The following is a 26541-nucleotide window of genomic DNA, read 5'->3' on the forward strand; positions in this document are numbered from 1 at the left end:
GAGGCAGGATGCAAACTCCCAGCAAGCGTGGCCATGTTCAATGACTGTGCACCACCACCCTCCTCTTCGCCAAAAAAGGGGCAGTGTCAGCCAGTTGTGGAATACTGAATGGGGAGAATTGGGGCTGAGTTCAAACATCAGGCCTTGGTCTCCTCGTGTGCAAATTGGGGGCGACTGGGGGAGGCAGATGACCCCTCGGACACCTTCCGACCTGGATATTCTGTTCCAGGTTGGGCATTGGCATCGGATCCCTTAAATTGGCCTCACTCTGGAAACACAGGGCCATTTCCTCTTCCTCTTGAGGGTCTAAGTGTTCATATTTGCCCACTGTGACTGAAGTCTCCCAAGCCCTGCTCCTCAGGATGTTTTCATATCTGCTCCTTCCCTAGGCTGGGCTTCCCCCACAGAGAGGTGCTGAAGCAGGTGAGAAGGGGCCTGGCTATGGGACGAGGAGGAAAGAGTGTGGGCTGTCAGGTGCCTGATGCTCTCAGCAGAGCCAGATCTGTGGTGTAAGGCCCCTGAGCCGAGCGGGACACAACTTGGGTTCCAGCCCTGGCTTCATCCAACCAACTTGCTTCATTCTTCTGGATCACTGTTTGTTCACAGAATAGAAACAAAAATACCCATGCCATCTGCAGCACTCCACTTGCCTGAAGGCGGAATGGAGGTACAAAATGTGCAGGAAGAGAAGAAACCATTGTAACTGCCATATAACTCACTACCGGAGCCCCCTGGGGTTCCTGTGATATGGAAGGACTCTTTCCCAAGGAGGACAGCGTGGGATGCTGCACTAGACGGGTGTCCTGGCATGACAGCAGCAGCAGCGTGGTGGGGGAACACGGCCCCCTCGGGCCAGAGGCCTTTGGACACCTCCATTCAAAGGCTCAGGATGCTTCCTTGCGCATCCTCTATGGATGTTACCAGGTTCTTCTGCCCATTTCTAGGCTGGTAAATGGGCAGAAGAACCACTGGGACAGCCTGTGATTATCCTCATGTTAACCACATGAATGGCAGAGGTACGATCTGACCAGACAGCACCTGCTCCCAACATTTGCTTCCAGAGAATCAGCCCCAGGGAATTTGCCTCCTTCAGCTTGGCTGCTGCTCTCTGTGAAAAATGCTGGGAGTAGCGAGTGGCTCCAGAATCCCCATGATGATGTGGCTGTACCCACAATGGGCCTACAGAGCATCCTCACAATGTGCCAGGACAGGGCGTTCAGGGGGTCTAGCATCACATCCTGGGGTTGGAAGGTGCAAGTGATTAGGTACTTCCTTCACGGTCAAACAAACTGGTAAGTGTCAAGCCAGGATCCAAATTCTGGTCCGAGGGTCCAGCCTTTTCCATGATGTCAGAAACTGTAGCGCCACTATCCTTGATCTATCTCCAGGCAAAAGCCTTTGTATCTAATGGCTTAATAGTGCTGCAAAAACATCTGAGCAGTTTCCATGTTCACGCAGAAGGCATAAATCTAAGCACTGAGCTTTAAAGGTATTTGGTGTCAAGAAGGGAGAAGGAGGGAGCAGAAGGGGACAGGAAGGCTGGGTCACCTACAGTGATGCAAACTTGTCCTTGAATTTTTTTCCTCTGACCTCTGCCCTCGCCCATTCCCCATGCCCTGGCCCAGCATTTACTTCCAAAATACGTCTTTTCCTTTAGCTAGGACCTCTGACCTATAGTCATGGCCCAGGCAGAGGGGACAAGATGCCCCATGGAGCTCAGCCTCTCTGTGCAGGATGTCATTTGGGATAAAGGGGGTGGCTGTCCGATGGCGGGGAGGTGGGGTGGGGAGCTGCTGTTCTCAGGAACTATTTTGGGATCTGCTGATGAAAAGTGTGTGAGTTCTCTCTGCCGTCAACTAGGTTGAGGGGCAGGAGCAGCCAGAATGCTTTCAGGCGCTACAAGAGGGAGGAGGCCTGGAAATGCTGACAAGCCTCCAGAGGGCGCTAATTGGAGGACACGACCAGATTTTCTTGAAAAGCACTCCGATTCCCTCAGTTTGAATGACATCTGTGATAATAAATGCAGCAGTGGTGTCGATAATCTGAGGCAGCATAAAACTTAAAATTGGCTCAAGAGAAGGGGTTGTGAGAATAGCCGGGCTTAGTGCTGAGCGGCAAGGGAGGCTGCCATCTAAGATCAAAGCCTTTTCTGCAGAGAACTCACCAAGTAGATAGTCCAAAAATGGGTACTAGAGAGTTCTCTGAAGCTTTTTTTTTTAAGATTAGTTTTATGAACATGTTTCCAGAAAGATCCTGCTTACCTTGGCAAAGAAGAGGATTTCGCCAATCCTGACCTCTTGAGACAGATGGCAGGGCTTGGGAAGGGGCTGATAAGGGTCAGACCAGGAAGAGGGAAGGGAGTTACCACTTCCTCCATGGTATCTGTGGAAGGTGGGATTTGTTTTTTCTTGGCTATTAAATTTTCCATGTGTCTAAGGGTAAAGGATGGGTAGCACAGGCTCTAATGCTTGTCCACTTAGGGGAGCTGCTGGGCACAGGGTGAACTGGGCTGGTGCATTTGGGTGCATTTGCCATATAAATCTAGGAAGTCAATGTCAGATCCAATTTAACAGGGAAAGCATGAGCCTCCATCCTTTCATTCATTCACTTGTTCATTCATTCATTCATTTAACAAATACTTGTTGAGCACCTAGTATGTTCCAGGCATTGTCTACGTGCTGAGTTAATAAAAGTTATAACCTTAGTTAATAAAAGATAAAATCTCTGCTCTTTTGCAACTTATATGCTAGCAGGAGGAGATAGACACTCAATAAAAATAAACAAGGATATTACATGTCCTGTGTGAAGGTGATAAATGCCTTGAAAAAAAAAATACAGCAGAGAAAGAGGGAATCAATAGTGCATGGATGGGGGCACCAAAATCTTAAACCTGGGGGAGACAGAGCAGATATGTCAAGCTGGCCTCAGAGCCAAGCCTGGGGAGCGTACACTTACCTTCAGGAGAAACTGCTCCTTCTCACTTTTGATTTGTTGTTCCATCTCCTCATAGAGATGCTGGATTTCTTCATCATAAGCAGCAATTTTCCTACAGAGGTGGCAAAAGGAGAGTCTCATTGAGGTTCCACTACTCCACAGCGGTAGCTCCTGGAGCTCAGACACCAGTCCCCCACTCTGGAGCTGTGGGTGTGGGGGTGACAGCATAGGTCAGGTCAGCCAAGGCTATAAGATCAGTCCCTCAGGATCAGCTAACCCGACAAGGGATGCAGACCACAGAGGCCTTGCGAGACCTGCCCCTGCAACTGGTAGGTTTCATGTGGCTCTCCTCCTCCTGTCCCCCAGCCATCACTCCTAGATGATCCCTATGCTCCTCGGTGAAGCTTCCCTGGACCATCTCCCTTTATTTTACTTTATTTCAACACAAGCCCACAGGCCTCTGCCAGACATATCATCCCTGTTCCCGCTGATCCCCACGCTCATAGACTATATGAAGTTGCATTGTGTGGGTTTCTTTCCTGTTCCGTTTCCTGGTTTATCTTGTTCCTGTTTGCATGCTTTCTCTCTGCCTGTCCACATCAGGACCCTCTGACCCTGCACTCTCAGGGGACTCTCCCTGTATGCCTGAGTTTGTGTGATCCATGTTTCTCATGAGATTCTCAAGAGATTCCATGATGATGACAACAAGAGCTACCACACCCCCCCACCACAAAGCAAAAGCCACAATGTCTAGTGCCTGTGCCATCTCAGGCTCCAGGGCACAGGCAGACAGTGTGAGACAGGCGAGACTGGTTGGAGGATGGCGATGACAATGAGATGTCCTCATCCCCACTCTCCTTCTCAGCATCCTCTCCCCACTCTTTCCTCTCCCCTGTCAGAAAGTAAGTACCTAGAGAGATGGAGACAAACACACAGCCATGGGGACAAGTTTTGTAGGTCATCCCCATGGATGACCCTTTTCTGTTTCCCCCCTCTCCCCATGATACATCCAACTTCAATGCCCCTCCAAATTCAAACAGGAAAGATCTGGTAGTAGCATTGGAACCGAAACTGGGAGTTACCACACTGAATTATTAACATTCCCAGGCAGTTGCATTTTCATACCTTTTTTGCTGACCATGCAGTGAAAGACCCTCTCTGTGGCCCCTACTCCCTATCCTCTCCCCATCCTGTTAAGGAAACTTCAGGCTCTGTGAACAGGCTAATGTGGCTATCAAGGCCTGTTCTGAACATGCAACACACACACACACACACACAAAATTTTGGCCCCTGCCATTCTAACTTAAATGATGGCAAGCCCACTGTGCCCTTTATTTAAGAGACTTCAATAATTGAGGAAACAGCCCTGGTTCTCAGTTTTAAGAGGTACTAGGAAGATTTCTGAACTGAACATAAAGGATGGGAATATATTTATTCCCCTGAGCCCTCCATCATTTTAACCCCTACCTCCCATGTCCACTTGGGCCTCCAATCCAGGACCAGACCTTCTCTGCTGTCCAAGGCTTTGCCACAGCCCAATTTCTGTCCCTTTCTCACCTGCCACCTGTTGGGAGAGCATTTTCACCATGTGCACAGGTGAATAATGAACAGGAGTCGTTTTGATTGGCATCCTTCCAGCTTTACAGAAACCACAAATCTGACCCAGACAAAGGAACAGTGTGTGAGACTCCATGGTCAGGGGCATTCATCACAGAGCACAGCCTTGGAGTTCCCTTGCTTGGCTGCACCCCCAAGACCAGAAACTTGATTTTGAGTGACTGTACAATAACGGTCCAGGGTGGGCTCAGCAAGAGATGACAGTCCTCCCAGACCTCCACAAGCCGGGACCCCGTCTTTATGGATACGTCCTGCATCCCTTACTCTTTTTGGCTAAGAGTAAGAAATCTCTTCTTGTTAAATGACCGATGTTTGGGATTGTTACTTTTGCTCTGAGCTAACTCATAAGAATTAAAATAAAATCTTGGAGGGAAAGTAAGGAAAAAGGCTCATGCTATTGACCCTGATACTTCAGTGACAGAAGCAGATACAGTTTGAAGGAACTTTCAGAAAGCAAGATGTTTTCTCTTGGTCCCTGGAATGACCTTCCTGTGTTTGAAGAAACTCAGATGCTAGATGGTAAATGATATCAAGGAAAACTTTAGACAGAGATTCCAGCTATATAAATACTGTAAAACTAATAAAGTAAGATGAGAGAAACTTAAACATTGATTTGGCTCTGCTAAAGCAATTCATATAAAGTTATTCATATAAACGGCTTACCATTTATTTCTAATAACCATGCGGGGCATTAATTCTATAATATAATTAAATGTGCTATAGTAACTTTGATCTACTTTTTATTTGATTAAATTAACACACTCTAAGTTTTTCATGCTCACATACCAGCTTGCTGGTATGTGAATTAAGTTATTTTACAAACCACTAAAAAATAACTGGCAGGAAGATAGATACAGGGTTTGAAGGGTGCCTCCTCCTAGCCCTCACTCACAAAGGCTAGGCCTACCACAGAGAAGCCCTAGGATTCCAGGTGGGCATCAGAGATCCTGGGCCCAACCAGACTCATATATGGAAGCAAGCTTTTAGAAAGCTGGTCTGCTGTGAGACTCTCCAGGCTTGAATGACTATGAGAAGCCTCGGTTAGAACACACTAATCCCAGGAATGGGGAAGATTAAGGTGCTGTGCATACCAGTCATGTCACTAAACCAGCGCAGGGACGAGAAGACTTGCATTCTGATCCCAGAACCAGCTCCTTTCCTCAGTGTGACCTTGGGTAAGTGCTCTGACCTCCTCACATCCTGAGGCGGTACCTGCCCTATGTTCCTCCCTACATTGTCATAAAGAACAAACGAGAGTGGATGTGAAAAGTGTCAGAACCACAGAGCCCTCAGTAAATGTAAGGGATTATTTACTCCTGTCATTTTAATCATGGACTGTGGAGGACAAAGGGCAGTGCTCCCCAAGGGGAAGAGAGTCTTGGTTTCAAGGATAAAAGACCTGCTGGGTTTGGAAAGGCTGATGCAATTGGGAAGATGAAGAAGAAATAACTCAGTCAATAAAAGTGCCTGTCAGACCAATCCATTGGAGACCCAGGCTGTGTGTGAGCAGGAGCTGCAGAGCCAGGAGCCTGTGTCTGCAGGAGCCCCGCAGTGGCTGCGCGGGCAGTGGCAGCAAGAGACACTAAAAAGATGTGCACATATGGTGAGTCACATTCAGCAAGGCTCGCCATATTCTGCCATCCGGGGAAAGAGACAACTCATCATGTTTGCTTATCATATACATCCTCGTTGCCACAATTTCTAAAACCACTTCTATTGCCTAATGCATATAAATGGACTTTGAAGTCTTCTCTGTGAAGATTTTGCCATCTATTCCAACCCTCATGACCCCTTCTCTGAACTCGGATGACAGCATATGTCTTCATTTGATCATTTAACAATGAATCTTAAATAGTCCTGAACAACTGTTTCATTTGGGTTCATGTTGTCTCAATTAGGTTATAAACGCAGGCATTTATGTCACCCACAGGGCCTGAACTCAAAATGTTAATGCCAAAAACCCGTAAAAACTCAATTTACAATTTTGGGTACCGAACTCAGAAGCTCATGGACCATTTCGAGGGAATACTAGATACCGTGGGAGTTAAAGAACTTCAGAGTTGGAAGGTTTGTCTGATCTAACTACCTGTTTTTCCAGTGTTAAAATTCTTGCGACAATACCACGTCAAGGACTTACCCAGACTAGGTTAGAATACCCCCAGTGACAGAGAACTTGCTGTTTCTCTAAGCAGTTATTTCATCTTTGGGATATTCTGGCTCACAGAAATCTGTCTTTCCATGACCTTACTCTTCTTCTGCATAAAAGCCTTTCATGTATTTCAGAACGGCATCAAGACTTCAAGGAGTTGCCTTGGGTTCAGGTCAAGCCTCTCCACTTCCTCCAACTGTGTCTCACATGGATTTTTTACAAATCCCTTTACAATTCCCTTCGTGCTTCTTCAGATGGGCCGTAATGATCTTTCTCAAGCCATGGCAGTGCCAAACTGAATGCCCAGTGTATGAGTCTGACTTGTGCAGATTAGAGCTGACTATTGCCTCTCTTGTTCTAGATGCTGCATATCTATTCATACAGCCTAAAACCTCATTAACTTTTCTTGGCAGCCACATTACAGTTGACGTATGCGGAACCCATTTGTCAACTAAAATCTCTAAATCTTATGTCTGTGTGATCATTTTTGTTTTAAAGATAGTACTACTGAATCATATCTCCTCCACTTTGTGCTTCTGCCATTGGCGTTTTGAACACAGAGCAACATCTCAAATGTAATTCTGTTAGATTTTGTGTTTGCTATTTCTAGTCCATCTTTCCAGCCTGTCACTATGCTAATAGGTTTCAGTTGGTCATGCAGTGTTTCAATGACCTTCCAAGTTTCGTTGACATTTTAAATCTTCAATCAGGATGTAGGCTAAATAATCTATAATGTTGGTTTTTATAATTTAATGTATCTGAGAGTTATTTAAAAGACAGTTTATTAAAAGGTACAAACTATTGGTTTCTAATTATATTATAGTAAGAAATGGTTTTGGAATCTATTGGTTATCTTTCCTCTGTAGCCACAAACATGATCAATTTTTGTACAACTTCTATGAGAGGGGTATATATTCTATTTGTAAGGCACACAATTCTATATTCATCTCTAAAGTGTATTCATTGATGGCTTCAAATACTTTATATCCTTCTTGTACTTTTGCCTGACTAATGTGTCAAATCTGAAGCAAATTTGTTAAAGTCTAAAGTCTTTTTTTTTATTAAGTTTTCTTTATTTTTTCTAAAAGCTTCTGCCTTATGTGTCTTCCTGTTGTGTTGTTTGGTGCACAAAGCTTAATACATGTTGTTCTTCTTTATGGATGGAATTTTTTTATTACTTCAAAACATTCCCTGTTTATCTTCCTATACTCATGCCATTGGAAAAATATTAGACAAAATGAGGACGACAACCTGTAGCAGAGATCTCTGAGATGTTAATTAGTGACATGTAGGCATAGCTATTCAACCTATCTTCTCTTAGCCATTCTCAAAACACTCCTTCTGGCCAGGCACAGTGGCTCACACTTGTAATCCCAGCACTTTGGGAGGCCAAGGTGGGCAGATTACCTGAGGTCAGGAGTTCAAAACCAGCCTGACCAACATGGCGAAATCCCCTCTCTGCTAAAAATACAAAAAGTAGCCAGGTGTGGTGGTACACATCTGTAGCCCCAGCTACTCAGGAGGCTGGAGCAGGAGAATCACTTGAGCCCAGAAGGCGGAGGTTGCAGTGCGCCAAGATCAGGCCACTGCACTCCAACCTGGGTAACAGAGTGAGACTCCGTCTCAAAAACAAACAAACAAACACTTTTTCACCTGGCTCCCAGAACTCAAATGGTATCTATTTAATTATTTCATTTTCTACCATCTGACCCTAATCATTTTGAGTTATGTAACGCAGAAGAGACGAAGAAGAGGTAGATGAAAGAAGAGTGAGGGCAAGAGACATGAGTTCTCAGTGGAAGAGAAGGACAAAGATGTGGAGGACCAGAGTTAGCAACAGTCATGAGCACTAATACTTATCCTCCCCGTCCTTTTCTTTCCCCATGATAGCTGGGTAGTTCTTCTGGCATGTTTCAGGGTAGTCTAGGTCACAGACCGTTTGCTGACACGGGTATGGTTGCCTCAAAGTTCATTAGATCCAGAAACAGAAGGTCTGGGTTCAAGTCTTGGTTCTGACATTTACAAACTTTCTGGCCTTGGATAAGTCACATTACCTCAGTAAGCCTGAAGTGTCCTATATCTGAAAAATCAGTTGGTAATACCTACTTCAGATAGAAGTTGTGAAGATTAAAAAAGATAATGCATGTGGAAGTGTCTAGCACAATAAGATACATTTAACAAATTCTAATTAAATAAGTTTTCTGATTCTCCAGAGGCCAAGGACCCCATTCTGAGAGCCACTGCTCTATAGCTCCTTCAGATGTCAGCCAAGGGTCAAGTAGAAACTGGGGGGTGGAGGATCAAGTGGCAGCTTGTTGTATGTGGTGTGAAGAAATGTGTGCAGGAATGGTGAAGGAGTTGGGGACGGAAGACACAGGGGTGGGTAAAACCTGATGAGGCTCAACAGAGAAGACTAAATGTGGAAAGAGAAGTCCATACATCCCGCCAACATTGAAAAGTGTTGATGAAGCCCTTCTTACAGTATGACTCTGGGCAAAATATTTTCGACTGAAGTTATACTTTCTGTGTAATTTAGCATCTAAGAGTACTGAGCCCAGTGCTATAGTGGCAGGGAGGAAAGGAACTGATAGAAGAAGCCATGCACCATGAGGCAGACCCAAAAGAACCCTCCTAGGTTCTGGCTGATGGTCATCTGTGACCTCAGAGCCCTGCTAGGGGGAAGTAAAGGAAGCTACCTGCTCTGGTGGTGGGGAGGAGCGGGGAGTTATCAGGGGAAAAGCTAAGAAGAGGTGAGTTCAGAATAGGGAGATTCTCAACAGCAGAGGGGAGAGAGTACCAGTGAGATACTGCGGATGCCATAAGGGCAGCAGTGGATTGGAAAGAATGAGTCCTACTGAAAACCCAGATGAAAACCCAGGTCCAGCTCAGGGCATTAAACATCTTCACCCAAGATATCTGGTTCTGGCAAATGTCCCTCCCTAAAGGACGGCTGTGTGTGTGTGTGTGTGTGTGTGTGTGGTGTGTGTGTGTGGGGGGTGTGTGTGTGTGTGTGTGGTGTGTGTGTGTGGTGTGTGTGTGTGTGTGCACGCGCGCACACATGCTCATGTGTACATCTGGTGCTGGGTTACTGGGGAGCTAAGGATGGGAGGCGGATGGGATATGAAACAAGGATATAGGGGTGAAGAATTCATTATTCTAATGTAAATACAAAGCGTAGCTTCTGAGAGGCCTTTACAGATAATTTGCAGGGAACTAGAAGGTGAGATGCAGTTAGCGTTAACTTATCCTGCCAGCCTCCCACAGGAACTGTGAAAATTAATTAACCTTCACAGAGTGTTTTGCACATGGCGAGTTGAGGTGCTATGCCGGAGCGAAGCATTGATACTCAACATCACTGCAGCTCCAGCTAGCGGCACACAGGCCAGGGCCTTCCTGCTTGGTCAAAAGATTTCTTTCCTGCTTTCTCTCTCCTTTGCCCTCCCTTTTAAATAAAATCTGCTGGGATTTCAGAGGGTCTTAGAAAGTCGTCCATTCCCCTGCCTAGGTTGTAGGCAGGGGTGTGCTGAAATCATTCCAAGAAAAATGTAGCTTCTGCCTTTCGTAAATGAAAGTGTAGGCTTGGCCTTGGAGAGAAGAAATGGCATTTCTCTACAATTTAGGTACATTTCAGGAGCTTGAACTCAAGGCACAGTTTCAGAAATGGCCCCTGGCCTTGGAGAGTTGCCATTCTGATTGCATGTGTCTTTGGGGCTGCGGTTTGATCAATTATGTCTCCCGGTTTGCAAAGTTAGATGCAAAGAGAAGGAGAATCCCTCCTCCCCATCACAGAATGAAAGCTTATAAAGCTCATGTATTCCCTATGCCTTTGGTTTTCAAGTGAAGAAAATGAGGGTCAGAACAGTGAAGTAACCACATTTCCAAGGGTCAGAGTAGCAGGCAGAACCCAGGCCTTGACTCGGGTCCCATGGTTCCATTCACATCACTACAATGTCTGGCCCAGCAGCCTAGGTTGTAAAATAGATAACTCCATACATTTGCATTTAGAATTGTCAGTCTTCCAAATTACACCTGGAATCTGTCAGCTGGGGAGTGAGCACGAACTGGAGCAAGATTATGGGGCCAAGAGTCCACACTGCCATGGCCAAAGAGAGGCAAGATTATGGGAGGGGCTTGACTCCCATTCCCCCATGTTACCCACATTCCCTCCCACCCCCCGCCTCAACGTGCTGATCACAGAATGAAGACCCTCAACTGCAGAAGTCTCAAGAAGTCTGCTCTTTGCAAGAGAAGAACATGGAAGCAAATTCAGCCTCAGCCAGTTTTGTGCTTGGGATGGGAATGGTAAACAGGGTTTTAGACTCCCCACTGCCCTCTGCCACCTTCTTCAGGCAGCTGCAGTCCTCTGACAGCTAAGAAGCTCTCACTAGAAAAATCCTGTTTAGAGTTTTGTTCCCCTGAAATCAGTCTCTCTCAGTCTCTGTAATTATCTGCTTATCTCTGTCTCTCTCCATCTCCATCTCTCTCACACACACATACATGCATGATTAGAGTAGAGCTGAATGAAAGGAAAACGTAAGAGTTTGTAGAAAATTCTGCAAAGGCTGTGAAATTGCCGATTGGATTTTCAAGATGGATGGTTTCTTCCAAATTAGATTCTGCTGCCTGTATAAACCAACTTTGCAGCTTTATCCTATTCTATAAAGCAAACCATCTTTTATTAGTCAGGTTTACAAATCATGCCCATGGTGTACACAGAGCACAAACCGTCCTCACTTTTCAATTTGCTCTCAGGGCAATGTTAACAATATGCTCAACATAATAATATACCCACAGAAGACATGCATTAGATTAAGTCACAACCTCATCACCTAGAGTCCTCGCCGAGAACTTCACCCTAAGAATAGGACTAGCATTCCAGATTGGAAGGGCACCATGGGATATACCTTTTGCTGGCTGACTGATTCTGGAAGAACTGGCTAAAGCAGCATTTCTCAGAGTGTGGTCTACAGCCTGCCTGTATCAGAACCACCTGGGATGTGTGTTATGGTGCACGTTCCTGGGCCCCTTCCCTGAGACGCACCGATTTAGACTCTCTAGGGGAGGAGGAACTACCTTTTAATTTAAAAATCCTCTGGTAAATCTAAGCAACCTACCATTCAAGAACTATGCAGCTGAGGCCTTCCCCAAGGTCCCTAAGAACTCTGTGGAATGTAAGGGCCACCTGCCAGGAATATGAGGCTTTATTTGCTGCCCTATCTGGAGGCAGGGCCAGTGACATGATGACATCTCTTCCCTGAAAAGCTTTGGGGACAGTTTCCTTGTCCTCGAGGCTCCACAACACAGGCTGCCGATCCTTAGGCTTGTGTGGGTGTGCAGGCCATCATAGCTGGGGCTGCCTGTCAGTCTGTAAGGTGCACTCCCTCCTGGTCTGGACACCTTCCCAGAGCACAGGGAATCACCATGGACAGGAAGTGGCTCAATAGCAGCTGGTAGGGGCTGCAACTTAAGGGCCTGTGAGCTCCTAAGAAACTGCCTGAGGTCTGATTCAGATGGACCAGGGAACACTGTGCAGATAAGGAGCTGATTCCAAAGAGGGCATGGGGACTGCTGCTAAGCTTGTCAAGGCCGATGCCAAACAGGCAACAACCAGTGATGCCAAACAGGCAGCCAGCTGGTATTCCCAGGCTACAGAGCTGCAGAGGATTGAGCCGGAGCCCTCCCAGAACACAGCCTGGGGCTGGCCTTTGATCTAGAAAACACTTTCCTTCACAGCTCAAAGCACCCCACTCAGATGCTGCCTAATTTATCCTTGCCCCCATACATTACAAATACAGACGTTAAGCCCCCACCTCAGACAAGTGAACTGGTGCCCCTGGGGTGGGACCTCTGGCATCCCAAAATGGTTCTGGTGAAAAGTCTGGATCTACTGCTGCCTCCAGACAGCACTGCTCTATGTGCCCTGGAGATCTCAAGCTTTTGTTAGAAAAAGGTAAATGCAGGGGATGCTTTCCATGGCAAAGAAATTCCCAATTCTAAGTTCTCCCCAATGTCCACACTATATCCCTCATGTTAAAGTGTGAAGACCTCCGCACCTCTGCACTGTGAATGCAGAAGGGACTTGCTCAGTGGAAGTCTCACCTCCCTTCCTTGGAGAGAAGTAGAGGCCCAGAAGGGGCTCAAATCCGAAATTTCTTCAACCTCTGTGCAAAAGGACAAGGGTGTGGGAGACTGAATGCTCCCAGACTCCTTTCCTGTTCCTATTTCTGATATGCAGGTTAAAAAAAATTCATGGCTGTGAGTGAGGACTCTGGGTTGTTTCTAACAATGCTCCAGGACACTCTGAGGGGTTCTCCTGGCCTTAGCTATTGAGGGCTGCCTAGCACTCAGCCACCTCAGTTGCCACCTCCTCCCTCCCAGGAAGTGGGGTAAATGTGAGGAGGAAGCTGGGGTGGGCCTTTTCCACTCACAGGCACAGTGCGACCTGGGGGATATGGCCCAGCCTGGGAGGCTGGGGACAGGGAGTGTGTGTCCTGCCTAACCTGCATTAGGCCAGACTCCCCCAGAGGTCAGCCTCATTTTCTCTGGCCCTGTGGGAGAAAGGTGTGTGGTCTGCACAAGGAGAAAAATTAGAGGCTATGCTGTCCATGGCAACGCTGTCTAATGTTTCATTTGCAGGAGGATTTTCTGGTCTGTCTTGTGCAGAATTTCCAGGCATCTGAGCGCTATCTCCTTGGTGTGATCATGAACTCCTCAAGGAGAGGGACTCTATGTTCCCTTTGCTTAACTCAGAGCCTGGCATGGAGGGAGTGCTGGTTCGATGCTAGCTACTGGTTACACACAGACTGTGTTCCGCCTGGTGCCTGGCCTGGGGCAGACATGCAGCAGTCGTGACTTGAGCTGTCATCCCCAGCTTCTGGGATAGGCATTCATTGAAATGTCATCCACTGTAATGAAAAGTGAGTGTGTGGAGGCGCCTGGGAGATATTCTTACAGCTCACCAGAACCCGCTCTTCTTGGGACTCCTCTAGGCTCCCTCCCAAATCAGGCCATCCCCAAGAGATTCCTCCCACTTCCTCTCTAAAACCTGAAAATGTCCCTCCCACAAACAACCTCACACCTCCAAACTCACTTTCTAGATGTCTCAGAATCACTAACCTCACCCTGAGTCATTTGCAAAAATCCCATTTTCGTATCCTATACCCTATTGGGATTTCCAGTCTCTTGTTTGATGTCTGAGTTACAAGTGCCTTTATACATAGGTCCACCAGCAAGGTGTGACCCACCTTTTTTTAAAAAATAGAAGAGACTAAAAGAGGCTCTAGTAGAAAACATCCGATGTTGCCAATAAGGAAACTGATGCCCAGAGAGGTAATGCAAGTTGCCTGAGGTTACACAGCTGGTAAGTGCCAGTGGCTGGGCAAGAGCTCCAGTCCTTCCTGCCTCCTATTTCAGTGCCCTGCTCAAAACAGTCTGCAGTTCTCTGGTTCTGCATCCAGAGAATACCTCTGGAATGGGACTGGCCAAAGAGTTCAGTGAGTCCCCAATCCTAACACGGTTCCCTAGCAGGGAGTGGGCCTTGATCAGCTGACCCCAGAGCAAGCATGGCTGGCAGGGATACTGACTGAGGATGGGCATGGAGAGGCTGGAACCTTTGGCTGAGCTGGTTTTGCACATGCAGCCAAGAGTGGCTTGACTTTTATCTCAACAACATTTCGAGCACAATTACTAAATGAGGACAAACCACTAATACAGGCCCTTAAAGATGGATGCCAGGGCTAAGCAGCTCTCCAGCAAGTCAGGGGTACTTGTTTCTTCCTGCAGAAATGCAGGCCAGCAGAGGAGGTCCTGCAGATGAGATGCCAGGCTAAGGCTGGGTAATTGCCCACTGTTTCAGACTGCAATTATCTCCTTAGAGAACAGAAGAATGCCTTCCTCTCTGGGAGAGACCACTTAACTTTTGCTGTGGCTCCTCCAGGTGATCAGTGCTGGGGTCAGAGAGGAGAAAGGGTGAAGTGGGGTCAGCCACTAATCTAGCCCCCTTATTTTATAGATAGGAAAACCAAGGCTCAAGAGAAGCCAAGAAATGTGAGCAGAGTCACAGAGCTAGCTGGTTGCAAAGCCACACGTGACTCAAACCCAGAAACTCCTGATTCCGAGCCTCCCACTTCCCAAAGTTACACACTAAGCACCTGGACACCCTGCTAAAATGCAGATTCAGTGGGGCTGGGGGCAAGACTCTGCATTCCTAAGATGTTTCCAGATGACGCCAACGTTGCGGGTCCATGGACTACACTTTCAACAGCAAGTCTCTACACTGTTGTCTGGAAGGATACAGGGATCCTTAAACTTAGCCTCTGATTATATTCAGGCTCAAACTCTCCACTTCAGCCAGACAAATCCTCTAAGACTAACAAAGATATTATTTAAAGTACAAATAATTATCATTTTGACATTCATTGAATACTTATGTGCCAGCACTGTTCCAAATACTTACATGCATTATCTCATTTAATACTGAAAACTCTGTGAGATGGATACTGTCCCTATCTTACAGATAAGGAAGCTGAGACTCAGAGAGGTTAGGTAACTTGTCCTAAGTTGCATAGCTAGTAAATGGCAGACTCAAGAATCAAACTCAGTTCTGTCTGATTCTTAATTAGGTAATGGCTACATAAAAATATACCCTTTAATCCTTCCCTTCTCTGAGCTTTGGGAGCCTCTCCCCAGAATGTTCTTAACAGTTCTCCAGCCAAACTATGTTTCCTCCAGTGATACTTGTCCTCAGCTTCCTCATAATGCAGAGTCCTAAAAGTCCTTTCTCCCCAGATCTGTGTATACCCAATGGACCTCAACAAGTTATTTTTAGAGTTAAGGTCGGGGAGACACAAGACGAAAAGGAGCCGGGACTCAGAATAATGTGTAAATAGATGATCTACACAGCAAGACACATGGTGATCTCTTCTTGTTCAATTAGAGGCTGCATGTTTGCTCTAAGACTATTTCAGCACAAACTCTGAAACTGCCTTCCAGGCTTTGCTGGAAGTATCTGAATGGAGGAGCAGGTGGTCTGTGGAACTGCATAGCCAAGGGATTGTTGAGGCTTCCTACAGAAAATGAGCAAATCTCTGGGTGTGTACAAGATTTCATGGCAGAAGCATGGGGCAGGGCCTCCTCTGTATGCTTCCAAGCTCTACTCAAACCCAGCTCTGTGTTGTAGCCTCACCTTCAGGGTTATGAACCATCCCTAGTCATACCACATCTAAGTCCATGTTCATAAAATGCGAGCTCATGGCTGTAAATGTTTGTTAAAGGACTATGAACAGCACAGTGCCCATAACCATGCATTAATTCTCATGAAGGGACTAGTGTCTAGTGGGCTCGCCCCAGTTTTGTGATATACCTGCCTGTTCTGACTCTGGTTCAGTTCTTCAGCAGCTTCTTCAGGGCTGTGAGTGAGGAGGACTCTGGGTTGTTTCTAACAATGCTTGGTCCTGTCTCCTGGAGAGGTCTTAGAGGCAAATAGGGCAGACGAAGAGACATGAGGCCGTGACGGGAGAGAGTGGCCAGGAGGAGGGACATTCAGCAGGGTTACAGGTCACCTTACCAAACACGCCACCTCTGCAAAGTGGGCTGATCTGGCCCTGGGGGATGGCCCAGTATGCTGGGGTCTTACTGCCTGGAGGCAAGCAGAGTGATTTTTCTTCTGGTCACGGGCACCTGGCTAGCTCACTCCCAGTCCTGCCTTTACTGTTCACAAGCTATGCCTTCTGGGGCGTACTACTTAACCTTTCTGGGTTTCCAACCCTCCGCCTGCAAAATGTGCAGATAATAAATGTGCAAAATGATAACCAGTCCCTCCTTCAAAGGGTTGTGGTGAGAACTAAATAAGCTAGTGTATAAAAAGTATTTAGAATGGTGCCTACCATATAGCTTAAAAAGGTGACGGAGAACTTAAAAATACATATATCATGACAGACACAGGGCCCGGTCCCCACTTTGGCAGACAGCAAAAGGAGGCATTGCACGATGTTTTGGCAGAAGATCTAAGAGAAAGTGCACCGTGTGTCTCTCTTTTTCACACATAGTTACAGAAAGCGGCTGACACTGGGGTACCCACCTTTTTAGGGCACACTCCAGTTCATTCTTCTCCTCATGGGCTTCTTGGAGCTGGGAGATGATTCTGGTCAGGAAGTCTTCAAAGTTGGATAGTAAATGAGGTTCCTCCTTCTTCAGCTGCAACCAGAGCTGCTTGACATCACTTTCACTGCAAGAGAAGGGACGCTCATGTGGAAGTGTGGAGATGAGGCTTCACGGGAAATACAGAGGTTCCCATACAGGAACTGACAGCCAGAAACAGTACCATCAGAATCATTATAAAGATGACAGTAGCTAACGTGGACCGAATGCTTGCTGCATGTGAGGAGCTTCAAGGATATCAGCTCATTTCGTCCTCACAATAACCCTACAAGGCAGGAGCTGCAATTACCCCATTTACAGATGAGGAAGCAGGTGAAGAGAGGTGGAGTGAGCTGTCTAAGATCACCCAGCAGTAACTGATGGAGTCAGGGGTCCAGCTCAGGGCTGTCTGACTCCAGTGTTGGCCTCCTTCCCCACCTCGCTCTGCTGCTTCTGTTCTCCCGTGGCCTTCACGACAGGCTCATGGGGCTGAGTGTGCACAGCAACGTGCTCTGGTGCATCTCCAAATGCCAGGAAGAAGACAGGAGGACAGGAGCCCAGTGCATGTAAAAGGACACACACTATGGAGCTAAAGCAGAGAGCTCGTTGCCCCCAGGAAGGATGGTCCTCACTGCTGAGAGGTAAAGACATGCCATGTGATGGATGGCAGAAAGCAATTGTCACTGCAGGAAGGGAAGAGAATATGCAGCACCTCACTGTGGCCTAGTGGCACTAGGGATGACTGACAGGCAAAAAGAAGGGAAGGAGCAAGTCTGAAAGATGTGCACACACAGAAAGACAAGGCGAGAGAGACTTGGGAGACCCAGAGGCCAATAGACAAAGGCACAGAGGCACGTGTGTACACAGCTCAGTGACAGAGATACAGGGGCTCAGGCTGACACCCAGGGAGGGAATGAGGAGGAGACACATGGTGGACCCTGTTCTCCCTTTCTGGAGAAACTAAAAAATCTGTGGCCAATGATCAAGCTAAGTTAAACATAAATCTGAAAGAGGATAGGTTTTAATTCAATAAAAGTTAATAATTTCTCACAGCTAGCAGACAGTAGAGTGTTATAGCATCAAGTTTGAAAGTTATATAATAATAAACAGTAGAGTTCAAGTGAAATTTCACAGGCTAGTTTATTATAAATTATCAATTAAACTTTATTCTAGCAAAGTAGAGAATAAATATAAATCTTATCCCGCAAACAATCAGGCTTTTGATTTTTTAAATTAATGGGCACATATGTATTTTCCAACACTTTTTTCACATCTATATAACAAGATGTAATAACTAGCTCAGTTCATTGTCCTCTCAAAGTCTTTTGTTACTTAAATATTCACTCTGTGTCTTAATCTTTCAAGTTTCCAGCTATTGAAAATATAAGTCCTTCACCTCCTTCCATCCTTTCAACATAATTACATTTTGATTTTTTACTCTGTTAAACTTTGAGACTTTATGTAATGTATATTTCACATTTAATTAATTTAACCTAATTATGGAAAATCGCTTATGACCCTCGTTTTATGAGGATAAAGTTATCTGTATGCCTATACTTCTCTTGAGCTCTTTCCAAAATTTGCTTGTCCATTACAGTCATCTGCACCTTGACAATCTGCCACCAACAGATTCCTGTTGGCTCCCCAGGAATCCTCAGGATAAAGAATAAAATTATCTGTGCTTGTATAACAAGCATTATATTTTAGAAATTTTCTTCGGAAGTGATATTTGTTAGTGTCATGCTAGCAATGCCCCTGTGGTACAGACATTACTCTCTGCACCCTGCAGAGAAGAGGCCCACTGAGAAATGGGTGGTGACCTCCCATCCCTGTGGCAGCTTGCTCCCTGCTGTGGTGTGAATGTTTATATCTCCTACAAATTCATATGTTTAAATCCTAACCCCCAACATGATGGCATCAGTAGGTGAGGCCTTTGAGAGGTGATTAGATCATGAAGGCAGAGCCCTCACAAATGGGACTAGTGCCATTGACACTGTGTTCTATAATTAGTATTGTTTTAAAACTCTGTATGCTAACTCCCAAATATGATATTAAATAAATGTTTATACTATTATGACTACATAAATAATACCCCTGGAGAACCAGGACTCTTCCTAAAATTATGCCATTATTTGTTTTACTTCCTTTCCCTGTCCCACTTCCCCAAATCCCTTACCAGTTTCTTCTGGGAGTACCTCACTAATAAATCACTTTAAGACAAAAACCACAAAAATAGAAACGTAAATGTGACTTGTCTTCCATTAAATTCCAGAAACAGAAGATCTGAGGATAGCTCTGACAAGGAACCCTCAGGAGAAGGAATAAAATCCTTTGTGCTTGCGTATTAAGCATTATATTTTAGAAACCTTATTCAGAAGGGATATTCAATAGTGCCATGCTAGCAATGCTCTTGGGAAATGGACATGACTCTCTGCACCCAGCAGAGAAGAGGACCACTGAGAAATAGGCCCACCTCTGATCAGTTATCTGGTCATCTCTAACACTTCATCCCTCTCTCCCTCCTTTCCTTGCTCCATCACTTCCACCAATTCTTTCTTCTATCCCATCCAAACATCCGCCTACTTATTTAGACCATCGATCCATCCATCCATCCATCCACCCATTTCCTTATTAACTCAACAAGTATTTATTATGATCTGTTGTAAACCTTGCACTGTACTGGATGTCATGGGTGAATCTGGGAAATGGGAGAAAAGGAGGTAAGGAACCTCTCTGTTTCTCAGAATGAGTTCCATTCCTCCCAGCCCCACAACACACACACAGCATGTTGTGGGGGTCTTATTTCATCCTATAGGTAAAATTTAGATGTGGCAAAGGGTTCAGAGATAAGAGGGTCTCAGAGAGACACCATGGTGACCTCCCATCCCTGTTATAGGTTGTTCCCTGCTGTAGTGTGAATGTTTATATCTCCTACATATGTTTAAATCCTAACCCCAACATGATGGTACCAGAAGATGAGGACTTTGAGAGGTGATTAGATCATGAAGGCAGAGCCCTCACGAATGGCACTAGTGCCCTTATAAAAGAGGCCAGAGGAAGCTCATTCACCCTTCCTGCCATATGAGGACACAGTGAGAAGACAACTGTCTGTGAATGAGGGAATGTGACCTCATCAGAGAGCAAATCTGCTGGCACCTTGATCTTGAACTTCCTAGCTTCCAGAACTGCCAGAAATAAATTTTGTTTATTTATATAAAGTACCACATCTATGGCAGTGTATTACAGCAAACCAAATGGACTGAGACACCCCACCATGAAGTAAATGCATTGTAAAATCAAGGTTCACCTTGCCAGCCCAGGTCTGTCTGTCCACACCTGCCAGGTTCCTGATGGAGCCAACTGAGCTCAAGTCCCCAGTGAGATTTGCAGACCCACCTGCTCCTCTTCCAACACTCTTTGAACTACTTAGTCATGGCAACAACATCTTGCCCCAGATTTCTGGAGAAGGGACAAGTCTTTCAACTTTTGATGAAAAACAAGCCAAAGCTCACTAAGCTGCCAAATCGCTTAGCCAATCAGACCACCAAGAAAAGTCAAAGTGCAGATGCCCAGTCTCGAACTTCTAGAACACACCAAGGCCACCCCTCCTGGGAGGATACGGGAGTATAGGCTAGAAAGGATTCTGGGAGGTTTATCAATCCATTTCACTGCTTCCAGAACAACACACAAATCATTTTGGTGAGCAAAATCTTTAAAGAGCCCTCAAATATTCATAGCCTTTTCTATTTCCCTATCTGAGGTCTCACAGCCGTGAATGTTTCCCTCATGCTGCAATCTAAGCCCACTTCAGTGAGGATGGAAGTGGCTGGTCACCATCTTCTGTGTATCATCTTTTACAGACCACTCTTGAAACCTCCACAAAACCTCCTCTTCTTCGGGACATCTCATTTTGGCTCAGTTCTGCACTGGCCTTACTATAGGTCCTCAGAGTCACGTCTGGTGGACTCTAATTGAGAACCTTGCCAGTAAGGCTGCTACCCTGCAGTGAGGGCTGGGCGGAGAGGCCCCTTCCTTCCATTACGGTGCCTCAGCTCACCTGCAGTGCCTTCTCCTTCCCCCTTCTCCAGGAGGAGGTGTCACACTGTCACCAGGAATGGTCTCTGTGCTCTGGCCTGTTGTCCTTGGAGAAGCTGGGTCAGGTGTATGACTAATGAACTTCCCACCCACCTGTGCCCCTTCCACCTGCCAGCTACACCTTCTGCGGTGGATACCTGCTGCAGCCCCTTCCAGGCCTTCAGCAAAGCTGCTACTGCTGCTGGTCTTGAGTTCCACTTCCTGTGTAGCGCCCCCACCAGGATCTTCCCCAGGCACTTGCCTATCCCTTTCTTGCCTGGAACACACTTTCGCCAGCCTTTCCCAGTTCTGCCACAGTCTACCAAATTGTTTGCTGAAAAATTCACAGAGCTTCGGCCTGCAAATCGTATACAGGCCTCTTCTCTCTTGTCTCCTCTTTATCATTTTCCACCATAGCCCCTTCTCTTCCCAAGCTCAGGAAACGTCAGCTGTAATCAGTAGGGCATTCCCACACTACAGGAAACACACACCTAACCCAAGACCTAAGGACCCCAAAACAAAAAGGCCAAAGGCAAAGGCTAAAGAGGCAGAAGGTATTACATGCTTTTCAGGCCCTCTGTTTGGTTTCTACTAGCTGTAACACCACATTTTCCTTATTTTATTTCACTTTACTTCAATGTCAGGGCTTAGATCCCTGTGTCTATTCCAAAGCACTTTTTAGGAAAAAAAAATGGTGGAGGGGTAATTATGTTTTGTTTGAGATCTCAGCCATCTACAATTTTCCAAGTAGTGGCCTGCTAAAAACTGCTTCATTTCCCACCTTGGCTTCCTGCACAAGCCTGGTTTGCCGAGGACACTGTGTGCAAATGCTTCCACATGATGGGTTTTGGCCAGGAAGGCACCCACAGCTGGGGCAGCTGGGAGGCACCGTAGCTCTAGAGGCCCAGGAGAGGTAAAGATGCTGGGGAGCTGATGGTGATAGGAAGCCTTAGGGAGAACTCCATGAAAAACCCTGAGAGCATGGTACAGACCTCTGATGTGTGAGTGCCTCATGAGGAGCAAGGCTGAGCCAAGGACTGGGGGATAATGCATGGCCAGGAGTAAGGAAGGTAGAGGGCATGGGAGAGAAGGAGAATAGGAATAATTCCTAAAGAAAAAAAAATGTAAACAGCAGAGACAGAGCCCAACACACAGCCAGGTCATCACAAAGGACAGGCCCCCATTGGCAGAACCAGCGGGCCTTTCCCTTCAATGCATTCCAGTGCAGGGACCAGCACCACATGGTTAACAAATGTTAATTGTTGAATGGACACAGGAAGAGGTTCCTACCACGCTGGTCTCCGTTCTACAAATCACTGTCACCACTTACTCTTCCAACACCTTTTGGGCTCCAAGTCTGTCCATCAGCATCCGGAACTGGGCTTCCTCATCTTCGCCCATGTCGCCCAGATCCTCATCCCCTCTGGACAGATACACCTTCTCTTCATGGCGCTGGGCCACCTGTTCACCTGCATCTTCCTGACTTGGGTTATTCTGGCTGAAGAAGAAGTGACCTGGGGGGTGCAGGGCACAAGGATCCAAATTAGACCATACCCATCCAGGAAGAGCTCAGCTTTCTCACCTGCCAGGAATCATTGAAGGTTCATCTGAGAGAAGGAAAGGGAAGGGAAAGCCCCTCCAGCAAAGATCCATGGACATGGGTCCGTGGACACGTTCCAGATTCTGTGACTTTTCCACTTCCACAAACACCCCATCAGTGATGCTAGAATCTGGGAATGGCAGAATGTAAGACGGATACGGTGTCTCCTTTGTGGTTCTCAGTCCCTTAACATCTGGCTTAGAACGCATCTCTGTTGATTTCTTCTTTAAGCAACAAGGCCTTTCCCTGCACTGCATTCCAGCACCCTGACTGCAGAGGCTCCTATTGTCATCCTAGTCATCCTCCCGCTAGCATCACTGGACTTCACATCTACAAGCTCCTTAACAGTTTCCAGTGTACTTCCTCCATACTCATACTGTCCAGTGTTACAGCAGTCTGTCTTATCCTCCCAAGTCAATTAGAAGCTCCTGAAGGCCAGGAAAGGCATCAGACACTTACAAGAAAATTATATGGCCCCACACATAAGGCAGATGTATGGCTTTTGATGTATCTGATAGGATAGTGTGTCTGGTTTCTTTATATTGTTCATAGATCTCGATTCTTCTTCATCCTGGTTACCTTGAGAATGTCTAGTCTGTTCAAACCTTCTAGAAATTCCTCTGATAGCTGTTATCCCTCAACCTGGAAAATTCAGCCAGACTTGGGTTGGAATGAGCCATCCAGTTGTCCCACCTTTTGGCCATTTTTCTATGAAGGCAGAAAAGGAGAGGCTGCAAATCTCATCACAGCTCCCCCTTTTATGCTATGCCTTCTGCAGAGCTTCCATCCATCTCCCTTGCCAGTCCCAGTGGGAGGGAGCTTGGTAATGGCAGTGCAGTGGGCACTGAGCAAGCGGCAATGTAAGCAGTTGAGACGGGCATGTGAGGAGGCCCAAGCAATCTAGAGCCTGGAGACCTTGAGCTCCAGGTCCCTGAAAGGAGGGCAGGAAAGCTTTACTACCTGCCCCCCAGGTCTACAAGGGACAGGAATGCACCTTATACAGTGTTAGGTAGACCCATAACCCTGAGGTCCCCAGCACCCATCAGAACTTACTAAATCCAGTAGTGAACTCCTGTGGGGTCAGATAGCCATTGCCATCAGCATCCAGGGCATCAAACACATCCTCCAGTTCCTCCAGGCTGAGCGGTAGCTCCTTATGCAGCCTCTGAAAACAACCCAGAGTGTACTGGTTAACACTGACACTCACTGGTGGGGGAGGTGACCTGGGACTGCAGAGCCTTCTGCCAGAAAGTGTCTAGAGTTCGGCCCAGTCCTACAAAAGCCAGTAGAAAGCTTCTGCATCCAGACTGCTTCACCATCCCTCTCCTCCTTTGCATGTTAGCACAACTACCATTGATTGGGTGCCTACGAATGTACTAGGCCATTTGCTAGGTGATTTATAAATAAACAAATATGTAAATATGCATTTATTTATCTATCTGCATTTAATTCCCATGACAACACTCTGAGCTAGGCACTATTATCTCTGTTTTACAGATGAAGTTTGAGGTGAAATTACCTGCTCCAAAGTCACATGGCTAGTAATGACATAGCCAGGAGTCAAATCCAGCTCTGATTCCAAAGCCAGCACTCTCAACATCTGTAAAGGACTCAAACTGTACAGGACCAAATACTTTCAGGATAATACTCACACAGCATGGTGCTGTAAAGTTGAATGCAATCGTGAATGTAAAGCATATAACAGTGCCTGCATACAGAAAGCATTCAATATAAAGTAGTAGGGAGGCAGAGAGAGAGAGAGACTCATGGCCCACTGAGGCCCCTCAGGGAAGTACATGGCAGAGCCAGGCTTCAAACCCTGTCTTCCCTGCTCTCCCTAAGCCCCCTTTCCTCTCCCGTACCATGATGCGTGTGTGGGTCACTTACTTTTAGAGGCCTCTCCTGCTGGAGGCCCCTGGTGTCCCAGTGCCTCAGCACTGCATTTGTAAGTGTCTGTGGACACACATTTTGGTCCTTGAGCTCTGAGGGGATATGGGATAATCCCCCTTCCTACCTCTGAGTGACCCACACCCAGGCCCCGAGTCCAGGTTCCACTCCAGCTCCCTGCTGACTGGTAAGGAATTCCTAATAAGATCTCAACTGCCATTGGCTTAAAGTATCAAGGCCCCAAGAGTATTTGTGTGTTAAAGGGGGACTGGACAAGATAGTGTGAGGAGGTTATCGCTGGATTTGAGTCTAGAGCAGACTCAGACCTCATAAGGAGGGAAGGGCAGAGAACAATTAATAGGCCCAAGAGCAAAGTAGCTGAGCTGTTGCTGCTCCCTTCTGGCCTTCTGCCTGATGTGCAATGGTCCCAAGCCAAGGCTAATTTGCATAGTTGAAGCAAGTGTCCCCTCATACCCAAATAATCTAGGTCTCCAAATGAGAACTCCCCAGAGAGTTACATCTCAGCCGATCATCTCCCTTCCTCCCAGTTACCTAAGCGGTAACTGTGCGAAATTGCCAGTGTGGAAGTGACTGACAGCTGAAAACAATGAATGCAGGGCTTTGTAAGAAGAAAGGTATATACCAACCTCAACAATAAAAAAGAGCTGGCAGGTGTGAAAGCCCATAACATAATTGGCAAGAATACTTGGCTTGATCCTATGGCAGTTCTAGCTGATAAGCCATAAAGCTTAATTTGGCAGGTACATGCATTAAGGGAGACTATGATGCATTATAAAGTGGGAAGACAGGCTGATGTGGAAGCCATTTAGAAGAATTGAATTAAATATGAATGGGCTTTTCAGAAAAGGAAGGAGAGTGAGAGAGAGTGTGCAAAGATTCTGGAAGTACATCTGCTTAGCATTCAGCAGAATCTCTGACTTATCAACAATCCATAAACCAGCTGTCTCAAAAGCTACAGTAGGAGAACACGGGTGAGGAGAGAGTCAATTTGGCAAGCAGGGATTTTATTAGCATCATTGGAAATAAGAAGCATCACACCTGAGGTAGGGTAAAAGCGCAAGCTCCTGTCACGCTCACATTCCAGTCCTTCCTTGGGATAATCCTTCCTCCTTCCCCACCCTCAGCCTAGGATTGCTGGATCTGATTCAAAATGTGGTCTCTCGCACTGGGCTGGAGCAAGAAATGAGCTGCAAGAAAATTCCAGAGATCAACGGGATCCTCAACATGCCTTTCACTCAAACACCCCACACACTTTTCTCATGTTAGCATGAACCAGGAGAGGCTAGTTCACAGCTCACCTTAGGCACCATTCCTGAATCCAGCAGCACTTCGAACCCCAAATCCCCCTGTTGTCTAATCCCAGTTCTTCTTGTCTACATCTCAAGCCAGTTTCCTCCTCCCATTGTCAGCAAAGATGGGGAAAGCAATATTATAGGTTCCAAGTAATTCTTACTACTCATGTGCCAGCAAGTCAGCGCTGAGCGCTTCTTCAGCCTTCTCTGCAACTGATTCTACACCTGATTCTTCACTACACCTGATTCTTTCACCTTGTTTTGTTGGCCCTCCTTGAAAAATCTTTTAGTCTTAATAACCATAATTATCTCTTATTTATCGCTCTGCTCAGGGCCTGCAGAGCTACAGAAAACCAGCTTATTCTGGTATGGTCCCCTGGTACTGTTTACATTATTTTTATTATTTTTATTATTACTTTTTTTTTTTTTTTTTTGAGACAGTCTCGCTCTGTCACCCAGCAGAGTAGTGTGATCTCGGCTCACTGCAACCTCCGCCTCCCGGGTTTAAGTGATTCTCCTGCCACAGCCTCCCGGGTAGCTGGGACTACAAACGCCCACCACCACACCCAGTTAATTTTTGTATTTTTAGTAGAGACAGGGTTTCACCATCTTGGCCAGGCTGGTCTTGAACTCCTGACCTTGTGATCCACCTGCCTTGGCCTCGCCTCCCAAAGTGCTGGGATTACAGGCTTGAGCCACTGGACCTGGCCTACATTTTTAACTAAGTGAGATAAGCAGGGTGGAGGGGAGCAAGATTATTTATTCCACTGTGCAATAGGCCTGTGAGGCTCTGAGATTAGCCTAAAGTCACAGTGCAGACCACAGCTGGG

The 26541-nt window shown here is 46.4% G+C and overlaps 1 protein-coding gene across 4 annotated transcripts in view; it reads right to left on the reverse strand.

The window, feature by feature from the left end:
* Positions 1 to 26541, reverse strand: part of CRACR2A (calcium release activated channel regulator 2A) — a 146637-nt gene that overhangs the window by 43896 nt on the left and 76200 nt on the right. For all 4 annotated transcript variants that reach the window (XR_010148240.1, XM_016922808.4, XM_016922807.4 and 1 more), the window contains exons 5-8: positions 23565 to 23676; positions 22242 to 22425; positions 16779 to 16925; positions 2956 to 3046 (exon numbers count right to left, since the gene is read on the reverse strand). Coding sequence is in view for 3 of the 4 variants with exons in the window: in XM_016922808.4 (XP_016778297.4) it covers positions 2956 to 3046; positions 16779 to 16925; positions 22242 to 22425; positions 23565 to 23676 (534 nt within the window). In the remaining variant the exon portion in view is untranslated. The remainder of the gene's footprint in view (positions 1 to 2955; positions 3047 to 16778; positions 16926 to 22241; positions 22426 to 23564; positions 23677 to 26541) is intronic.

Source organism: Pan troglodytes, chromosome 10, assembly GCF_028858775.2.
Source record: "Pan troglodytes isolate AG18354 chromosome 10, NHGRI_mPanTro3-v2.0_pri, whole genome shotgun sequence".
NCBI lineage: Eukaryota > Metazoa > Chordata > Mammalia > Primates > Hominidae > Pan > Pan troglodytes.